Source organism: Lithobates pipiens, unplaced genomic scaffold (assembly GCF_037356315.1).
Source record: "Lithobates pipiens isolate NorthernLeopardFrog02 unplaced genomic scaffold, aLitPip1_a1.2 Scaffold_1, whole genome shotgun sequence".
Classification (NCBI taxonomy): domain Eukaryota; kingdom Metazoa; phylum Chordata; class Amphibia; order Anura; family Ranidae; genus Lithobates; species Lithobates pipiens.
In genome coordinates, this window is record NW_027507685.1 from 201,699,090 (window position 1) to 201,709,683 (window position 10,594).

General features: G+C 41.8%; 1 protein-coding gene across 1 annotated transcript in view; it reads left to right on the plus strand.

The window, feature by feature from the left end:
• Window positions 1-10,594, plus strand: part of SARS2 (seryl-tRNA synthetase 2, mitochondrial) — a 48,949-nt gene that overhangs the window by 8,836 nt on the left and 29,519 nt on the right. Inside the window, exons 4-5 of the mRNA XM_077480098.1 lie at window positions 1,647-1,787; window positions 10,380-10,434. Of these exons, the coding sequence (XP_077336224.1) occupies window positions 1,647-1,787; window positions 10,380-10,434 (196 nt within the window). The remainder of the gene's footprint in view (window positions 1-1,646; window positions 1,788-10,379; window positions 10,435-10,594) is intronic.

The window sequence follows — 10,594 nt, forward strand, 5'->3', positions numbered from 1 at the left end:
ACGTAAAGATGATTGAGTATTCACTAAAAATAAAAGTATGTCGTCTGCGTATAATGCAGTTTTGCTCCTCTCCTGTTTTAAACCCTTGAATTCTTTTTGATGCTCTAACAGCTATGGCTAATGGTTCTATTGCTAAGGCGAAGAGCAAGGGTGATAGAGGGGCACCCCTGCCTCTTCCCTCTCATCAGCGGAAATGTTTCTGAACATTCGTTATTTATTTTAACTTTTGCCCTTGGTTCCCTATATAGCAATTTCATGCAGTTGACTAACTCTGGACCAAATCGGTACACCGCTAAAACTTGACATAAATAGTGCCACCCCAGGCTATCAAAAGTCTTTGTTGCATCCAATGATAATATAGCTCTTGACCCTGTATTAATTGTCAGGACTTGTACATTTAGGCATACTCTTCTTATGTTAATACTAGTTGCCCTACCTGGTACAAAACCTGATTGATCAGGATGTACACATTTTGTTATCACCCTTCATAACCTAGAGGCCAGTATCCCCACTAGGATCTTAACATCTTCTCCCAGCAGGGATATTGGCCTGTTGGAAGAAGGGTTAAGTGAATTCTTTCCCTCCTTTGGTGGCACTATAATAGTAAACACCATCATCAAAGCAGGTAACCCTCCCTCTTCTTTTGGTTTGTTAAAAACCTTTAACGGCATAAACGTCCGTATCCATATTTTTTTGTAAATCTCTGCTGGCAGGCTATCTGGCCCTGGAGATTTTTGATTTGCTAATGCTGCCACTGCCTGCCAGAGTTCTTCTAGCTCTATGGGGGCCTCTAACATCTCTCTATCCTCATTGGAGAGACGAGGAATCTCCAAATCCAGAAAGAAATCCCACATCTCTACCTCTTGGTTCTGGGAGCTATACAAAGTTTCATAATATTTTTTTAATTAATCTATAATTTCTGGGGTATAGGCAGTTATTTACATGTTTTTCATATTGTTTCCACTTTTTGACTGCTCACGCTATGTATTTAAATCTTATACCTGGGCATCATCCCATTTATAACATTTTATAAAACAGTGTGCAGTCTTCTAGAGCCTGAGAGATCCCGCTGCTAAACAGCCAATAGGAAGTGTCCAGGTCACCCAGGCATTATGGACACTTTAAGGACCCTCCTCTTCTGCAATGAGGAAGAATAGACTCTGGACCCAGCACAGCTTTTAGCTTAGGATTTTTATTTTATTTTATTTTTTTGCATAATGATTAGTTGTGAATTGTTCCTTCAACTAGGGTGCTTACATCATCCTATCACCAGTGTGTGTCATGCATGCACAAAAATATACTAGTCCAAAGAAGTACGTGGGTGGAATGGATCTATCGTGAACTGTTTGTGGTGCTGGGGCACAACCTGCAGACCTATTGCTACCTTTCACTTAGAAAAATTAACAAGATGCCAACTGTTAGATTCAAACCTAACTTTGCATTTTGAATGCGATTGCAAATGCAGAAAGCCAAGGAATTGAGTATAAAACCACAGGAGTTAGAAAGTACTAATATAGCTGTATGTGCATGGTATTTGTTAACAATAAACTCTGAATTAAGGTGAATTTAAGACATTTTCTGATCTTAGCACAGCTGCAGCATTTGCTGGAAAGTATTAGCTTGTCTTGATGTTACCTATGTCTTAGCTTCCCAGCTTCCAGTCCATGCGGAATCGTGGAAAGGAAATCCGCCAACAGCTTACTACTTTGTACCAGCAGGAGACTGCTCTAGAGGATTCCTTCTACCTCAGGGCACTAAAGCTGCCAAACAGAACCCACCCAGGCACGGTGAGTACCAGACCTCAGTAGTTTCTAATATCCTTCTTGGGGAAGAAATGATAGCTGTTGCCAAATTTGGCCTCCTACATTTCTCTAGATTTAATTGATGTGATGTATTCTATAGTGGAAAAGTGTTCATTTCATTTAAGCGAACCTGTCAGGATAAATAGTCCAAAGCAGTCATTGATTTTTGGCAGGTGCAAGCTTCGGGCTTTGTCTTTTCCTCAGTGCTTAGCTGCACAATAAATAACTAAGTATGCAGATGACTGCTACAAAGCTTGCACTTTTAAAATGAAAATTCACTCTCCCAATCAACATTGATAGTTTTTTTTAATACTCTGCTGCTAGCATTAGTAAGTCCATAATTTATATTAATCTCTATCGTCTCATAACTTTTTTTTTTTTTTACATTTCTTCAGTTACTTCCTGCCTAGGCAAATTAGGTCATACATCCCAGAAGTATTCAGTAGGGGTTTTCTCAGAGATGACACACTCCCCTGCATGCATACTTGAGCTGAGGGCAGGAAGTAAATGCTACATGAATAATTTGCCCTTACTCAAGATGGCCAGGGCCAGAAATGCTAGGGGGCGTTTTTCAAAGATTTTTCACTAAAATAGAGCATAGAGACATGGATGAATGGGGGAAGCTTGCTTTGAATATTAAAAATGAATTAAATATTGTTTTTGGTGCTCAGATGCAGTAAAGATCCACTTTAAATCGGAGTTCCCCCCCAAAAATCTAATCTGCTTTAAGAGGTGACTCCCTGACATACCACATTTGGCACGTCGTGTGCTTTTTTTTTTTTTTTTTTTTTTTTGGGGGGGGTGGGAGCGGATACCCTCTCGTGGGTTCCAGCTCCCACTTGCTTCTGGCACACCCTCAGCGCCGGAAGGAAGATCGCCTCTTCCCCCTCCCTCTAGGAAATCATCAGGGACACGTCACAGGTCCCAGATGATTGCTCGTCCAGTCACGGCTCGCGCATTCGCAGTGAAGCCACAGCTGGGCGCCCACAGTTAAATTGCCAGTGCTGCTGAGCGTAGGGGGGAGACCAGCGGGGCTTCAATCCCCAGAATCGTTGGAACCTGGGACAGCTAAGTGTCTGATTATTAAAAGTCAGCAGCTGCAATATTTGTAGCTGCTGACTTAAATTTTTTATTTTTTTTTAAGCCGAACTCCACTGTACCAACAAGTTGACAGAAGAGGCTTCCATTATCAGTTTGACAGATCCCCCTTAAAGCGGAGGTCCACCCTAAAATGGACCTTCCGCTCATCGGATTCCTCCCCCCCCTCCGGCGCCACAATTGGCACCTTTCAGGGGGGAGGGGGTGCAGTTACCTGGATAATCCAGGTAACTGCACCCACTTCCGGGCTAGCTCTCTGCTGAAAGGGGCGTACATTACGCCCCTTTCCGCAAGTGCCCGCCCCCTTCCGCAAGTGCCCCGCTGCCTGCTGGGAAACACACAGATCCCAGAGGCAGTGGGGACCGTCCTCATTGCGCAGCGCGGCTCGCGCATGCGCAGTAGGGAACTGGGAAATGAAGCCTAAAGGCTCCATTTCCTGATTCCCATACCCAAGATGGCGGCGGCAGCACTCGAGTGTCGATCTAGAGATCGGCTTCGGGTGCCGACATCGCGGGCGCGCTGGACAGGTAAGTGTCACTATTTTAAAAGTCAGCAGCTGCAGTATTTGTAGCTGCTGACTTTAAAAAAAAAATAAAAAAAAAAAAACGCGGAGTCCCGGCGGACTCCCGCTTTAAGATAATCCTGTTACAAATCGGGGCAGTTTAAATTTAAAGCAGAAGTTTAGCTTAAAACTAAAATCTCTAAATCTACTTGCAGCCACATTCTAAGACTAACTCATCTAGCCCTGTAAAGCAAAAATTGCTATACATACCTTTTTCTGAAGCTGGTCCGGTTCTGCGCTGAGCTGTCAGCAGCGGATTCTGTGTGTAGGAGTGTGCAGAAGAGGCAGCTGACAACGGAAGACCCACAGTAACTCTATGGGTGACGTCACTTCCCATTCACCTCCCAGCCATTGTCGACTTTGTCTCCTGCACACATCTTCCGCCGCTGGAGATTTGACTGGTCCAGCTTCAGAAAAGGTATGTTTAGCGATTTTTAATTATTTTTTTTTTTTTTTTCCTTTACAGGGTTAGATAGGTATGTCTTAGAAGTTGGCTGCGAGTAGATTTAGAGATTTTAGTTTTAGACTGAACTTCCACTTTAAAACAGTTCTTCAGTCCTCTTTTAAAAAATTAAAAGTCAGCAGCTACAAAAACTGTAGCTGCTGCTTTTTAATAAAAAAAAAACACTCGCCTGTCCAGGGATCCAGTGCTTTTCTCACCCAGCCAGTTTCTTTACTGGGATTCGGTCCCTGGCACTGTCATACTAACTGTGGGCAGCTGCCTGTAACTGCTTGCGGCATTACAGCCAGCTGCTCGCTGCACATGCCCCAGCCGAGCCATGCTGTGCTATCTGAATTGTCCTGCAGCTTTCTGGGACCTGTGACGTGCCCCAGAAGGCTGCGGGGGAAGGAGGGCCAAGCTTTGCTTGAATTGCTGCAGCAATTCAACTGAAAGTGGGGTAGCGGGTAGCTGCCAATTCCAGGTACTCCCCCCAGAAAAAATAAAGTGCCAAATGTGAAGGAGATTGGGAAATAGCAGAACTTCCCGATTTGGGTGAAGTTCTGCTTTAAGCACAAGTCAAAATATATGATGGTCACTTTTATTGAAGACAGTCTTTTTTGTCCTGGTTCCTATTGTCATTAGCACAGGAGATGATGGTTTGATCGAATATATTATAGGTGTCACTAAAGTGCAGATCTTGCAATAGGGATACCTTTCATGTGAGAGTTGTTCAAAAGAGGAGTTGCTGCACTTGAGAGAGATTTCCTCTCACTTCCTGTTGTGTCTCTGGACAGAGTGTGAAGAAAAATCTCCCCCAGTTGAAATAAACCCAATTCCTTTTGTAATTCAAAACTTCTAAATTAAAAAAAAAAGAACTTTGGCTTTAGGTATAATTAAAGCGTTACTAAACCCACAACAGTAAAATCAGTCTGTATATGCAGTAAAAACAAGGGTGAACAGCGGCGCTAGATATGGTGATAACATAAAATTATATAACAACTGGAATATAGGTATACATAAAATGTGTGTGAATAAGCACACATGATATTAAAACATTTGTTTAAAACATAATGTCCATAAATGATCCGAGATCTTGTATGATTAGCACCTGGAGGCAGCTCCCTTAGAGTGAAGCGATGAGCTCTGTGTAGAAATGGGAACAGAGGGGCGCCAGACTGAGTGCAGTATAAATCATATATTTAATAAAAACAAGTAGTAACTCACAGGTTAAATTAGATGAGTTCAGTATGCAGTGAAAATCGCCAGTCCTGGAGTCTCATAAATGTCTTCCCTTTGCAGCCTGGGGCACTGGTGTGATCTTACAGGGATCCAGAAAATGCTGGGAACCAGGAGGCAGGAAACAAGAAGCAGCTGGTCGTGACTTCACAGGAACAGGAAGTGTGATTATTCACAGTGGCAAGGAATGGTAATGCATTTCGAAGCTACAGCTTCTTCATCAGACCATGATTAGCTGGCAAACCTGGCAGTCTTATATTACAGAGGAAATAGAAACAGAGAGATCTGATGGGCTGGCCAGCCCGTCAATCAAATACACAGATTCAAAGAGGTACAGGTCCTTCTCAAAAAATTAGCATATTGTGATAAAGTTCATTATTTTCTGTAATGTACTGATAAACATTAGACTTTCATATATTTTAGATTCATTACACACAACTGAAGTAGTTCAAGCCTTTTCTTGTTTTAATATTGATGATTTTGGCATACAGCTCATGAAAACCCCAAATTCCTATCTCAAAAAATTAGCATATCATGAAAAGGTTCTCTAAACAAGCTATTAACCTAATCATCTGAATCAACTAATTAACTCTAAACACCTGCAAAAGATTCCTGAGGCTTTTAAAAACTCCCAGCCTGGTTCATTACTCAAAACCGCAATCATGGGTAAGACTGCCGACCTGACTGCTGTCCAGAAGGCCATCATTGACACCCTCAAGCAAGAGGGTAAGACACAGAAAGAAATTTCTGAACGAATAGGCTGTTCCCAGAGTGCTGTATCAAGGCACCTCAGTGGGAAGCCTGTGGGAAGGAAAAAGTGTGGCAGAAAACGCTGCACAACGAGAAGAGGTGACTGGACCCTAAAGAAGATTGTGGAGAAGGACCGATTCCAGACCTTGGAGGACCTGCGGAAGCAGTGGACTGAGTCTGGAGTAGAAACATCCAGAGCCACCGTGAACAGGCGTGTGCAGAAAATGGGCTACAGGTGCCGCATTCCCCAGGTCAAGCCACTTTTGAACCAGAAACAGCAGCAGAAGCGCCTGACCTGGGCTACAGAGAAGCAGCACTGGACTGTTGCTCAGTGGTCCAAAGTACTTTTTTCGGATGAAAGCAAATTTTGCATGTCATTCGGAAATCAAGGTGCCAGAGTCTGGAGGAAGACTGGGGAGAGGAAAATGCCAAAATGCCTGAGGTCCAGTGTCAAGTACCCACAGTCAGTGATGGTCTGGGGTGCCATGTCAGCTGCTGGTGTTGGTCCTCTGTGTTTTATCAAGGGCAGGGTCAATGCAGCTAGCTATCAGGAGATTTTGGAGCACTTCATGCTTCCATCTGCTGAAAAGCTTTATGGAGATGAAGATTTCATTTTTCAGCACGACCTGGCACCTGCACACAGTGCCAAAACCACTGGTAAATGGTTTACTGACCATGGTATTACTGTGCTCAATTGGCCTGCCAACTCTCCTGACCTGAACCCCATAGAGAATCTGTGGGATATTGGGAAGAGAAAGTTGAGAGGCGCAAGGCCCAACACTCTGGATGAGCTTAAGGCCGCTATCGAAGCATCCTGGGCCTCCATAACACCTCAGCAGTGCCACAGGCTGGTTGCCTCCATGCCACGCCGCATTGAAGCAGTCATTTCTGCAAAAGGATTCCCGACCAAGTATTGAGTGCATAACTGAACATAATTATTTGAAGGTTGACTTTTTTTGTATTAAAAACACTTTTCTTTTATTGGTCGGATGAAATATACTAATTTTTTGAGATAGGATTTTTGGGTTTTCAGGAGCTGTATGCCAAAATCATCAATATTAAAACAAGAAAAGGCTTGAACTACTTCAGTTGTGTGTAATGAATCTAAAATATATGAAAGTCTAATGTTTATCAGTACATTACAGAAAATAATGAACTTTATCACAATATGCTAATTTTTTGAGAAGGACCTGTAGATGGCTGGAGACCGAAGAGAATGTAAATATGAGTAAGAAGCTTGCTGATTAATAGTGGAAGATAAGTTTATAACGTTTGCAGAAATCGATCAATTCACTAATTGATTAAATACATAAATATAAAATGTATAAATATACCTCAAATTTAAAATGAATACATTTTTATAAGTAAATTAACTAAAAAATGAATTAAGAAAATTATTAGCAATTTGGAAATCAATTGATTATTATAATGAATTAATAAAATGGTGAGAATGGAGGAAAGAGAGGACTCTATGCTAGGTATAATATTAAGTTTCTAAGTTATATCATGACCAAAACATCATGTACAACATGTACATGTGCAACAAACGCATGTATATACGTGAGTATATACAAACCTCTTTCTGTCCCAATACTCTCTAGAGGGAACATACTATTGTATAAAAAAGGGGAAGGGGGAAGAGAAAAAATAAAAAATAAAAGGGGGGGGGGAGGGGGTGGTAAAAACAAAAAGGGGGGGTGGTAAAAAAATAAATGCAAATGTATATGCAGCAAAGCTTGCTTGTTATGAAATCTAAGGGGTTAGACCTCCACATGGTGTAAAAAGGCTGTTTGATCCTGTCTTCTCTGATCCTTCCCTTCTTCCACAGTCTCCAGTTCATCATATAGAACAGAGCATTGAAGGCACTCTGCACATGCTCAGTTTGGTGTGTATTGCTAGAGAGGTTTTTTTTTTTTTTTTTTTTTTTTTTTGAGAGGGTGCATGTGATCAGCACAGGGCCAATCAGCACTGTCCAGACAGAGGGTCAGGGGTCATGCAGCCTCAGGACAGTCAGAGGAGAATGAAAACTCTTCCTACAAGCTTTAACCAGTTCTCAGCCAGAGACTTATAGAAGTCATAAGCCTGCTATATACTGCTGATGAGAAAAGGTATTTGGCAGTTTATATTTACAAAAATGATTGCATTTCCATGTTGTGTACTGTGGGAGACCAGATATAGTGAATGCAGGGTCCTGGGCTTAGTAACACCTTAAAATGTAAATCTTGACCTTGCCTGGTAAAGTTAAACGTCCTCATTCCTCACCTTTTTATGAGCGTTCTGATTAGGGCTGCAACTTACAATTATTTTCATAATCGATTAGTTGGCCGATTTATTGTTTCGATTAATCGGTTGATAACCTTAAAAAAAATGTCGGTCAAATTTACGTTCATTTTCAACCACAGTGACGGGAAAATTTGGAAATAGAATTCTTTCATTCAGTGAATGTACAAAGATTTTTCATCTGAATATTCTCACCAGAAAATTGATCCTCGAGGCCAGCATAAGGCTCGGTACACACCTATGCAGTTTTTGCTTTTGATCTGTTTCTGCAGTGCTTTTTGCTGTGCGTTTTGATTTTTGCGCACATGATTTTACTTCAATTTACATATTTTTGCCTTTTTTAATCTGCCCAAAAAAAAAAAACACAAATTACTGCAAAAACACATTACATCCTTTTCTGCAGCTTCTCCATTGAAGTATATTGAACCAAAAAAGCAGTTTTGCGTTAAGTCCCTGACCCTTTCCAAATATGCAGCGGCTGAAAAAAGCACTTATATGAACGTGTCTCATAGGAAACCATGTAAATGAACTGTAGTGCGTTTCTACAAAAAGCACCAATAAACATATAGATGTGAACCAGGTCTAAGACGTTTAGTAACAATGGGTTTAAAAAGACTAAAATTAGCCCTTTATAGTACAAAAAAAGCAGATAATCACTACTGGAAGGGGTTCATTTTTTTTTTTACTGTAGAACAGTGAAAGTAATATTTGTAGTAGTGATTATATTTTTGTACTATAAACGGCTCATTTTATTTTTATTTTTTTAATTTATTTTTTTAACCCCATTATGTTACTGGCCGATTAATTTCGTAATAGATTAGTTGTTTCAGCCCTAGTTCTGATATCACATTTTTAAGTATTTTTGGTTGCCCTTCTGTATTATCTCTCCTTATTGCAATTCTCCTTTGCCAACTCCTGACAGCCATCCGTGGATGTCTATAGATGTCTATAGACCTGTCTACTTTTAGGTTTTTGCAGACTGTGGTGAATTGCAGTGCAGAGTAGCATACTGTCAGATCTCCATATCGATGAACTAAAAAATGCAATGTCTTCCCCTGTCTCCTTCATGAGCTTCTGCCAATTCACTAGTGGCCCTCAGATGGTAAAGGAGAGCATATCTGAAGTTCATGGCTTCTCACACCCAAATAAGGGTAGGAATTGTGCTACTCTTTAAATGGTTCTAAAGGCAGAACATTTTATTTATCCTAATTCAGCCTATGCATTAAGATAAAAAAAAAACACCATTACTTTCTATTTCCCTCCCCCTCTCTATCTGTGTTTTATTTCATCACCCCCTCTTGTACTTGTGTCTTATATTTTTTTGTTTTGAAATGATCAAAATGTAATAAAAATTGTCAATAAAAAACCCTTCTGTGTGTAGCAGCCCCACTTATACTTATCTGAGCCCCATCTAGCTCCAGCGATGTTGCATGAGAGTCTTGGCTGTCCGGGACTCTCCATCTTGATTGGCTGAGACACAACAGCGGATGCCATTGAATCCCACTCCTGTCAGTGAGCCAATGAGGAGAGAGAGGGGGCAGGGCTGAGCCACGGCTCTGTGTCTGAATGGATACACTGAGCAGCAGCTCGACTTAGGTGTAGGAGGGCGAGGGGCCAGGAGTGCCAGCAGGAGTTACCTGCTCTGTGCGGGTGTTTTGCAGGTAAGTACCGTATTTATCGGCGTATAACACGCGCCGGCATATAACACGCACCCCAAGTTTAGGAGGGAATTTTAAGGAAAAAAACTTTTAGGAGGGAAGTTTAAGGGGAAAAAAAAACTTACATTTATATGCCCATCAGTGTCATCTGCAGCCTTGTCCACCGTTGCAGCCTTGTCCACCGTTGCAGCCTTGTCCACCGTTGCAGCCTTGTCCACCGTTGCAGCCTTATGCAGTCTTGTCCCCCATTGCAGCCCTGTCTCCGGCCGCCTTCGGCCTTTCTCGGTAGCTTTCGGCTGCCAAGAACGGCCGAAGGCAGGCCGAAAGCTGCCAAGAACGGCCGAAGGCGGGCGAAAATAATTTTGGGGGATCGGCGTATAACACGCACCCACGATTTTCCCCTGCTTTTAAGGGGGAAAAAAGTGTGTGTTATACGCCGATAAATACGGTGTAACATGTATTTTTTTTTTTTTGTTTAAAATAACTTTAATTTCCAGTATTTTTGGGTCATCACAATGTCTAATGTAGATTATTTCATATTCCCGTAACAGCCCGTGGGAGATGAGAGCAATGCTCGAGAACTAGAAGTAGTTGGTGTGAAGCCTGGTAAGTGCTTATGTCTTGTGGGAGATGAGGTGTGTGTGTGTGTGTGTGTGTGTGTGTGTGTGCGTGTTTGTTTGTTTTTTGGTATAGGGGAGGGGGTTGTATACATTTAACTGTGTATGTAGAGAGAAACCCATGTTGGGATTGCAGAGTTCCCCACTGT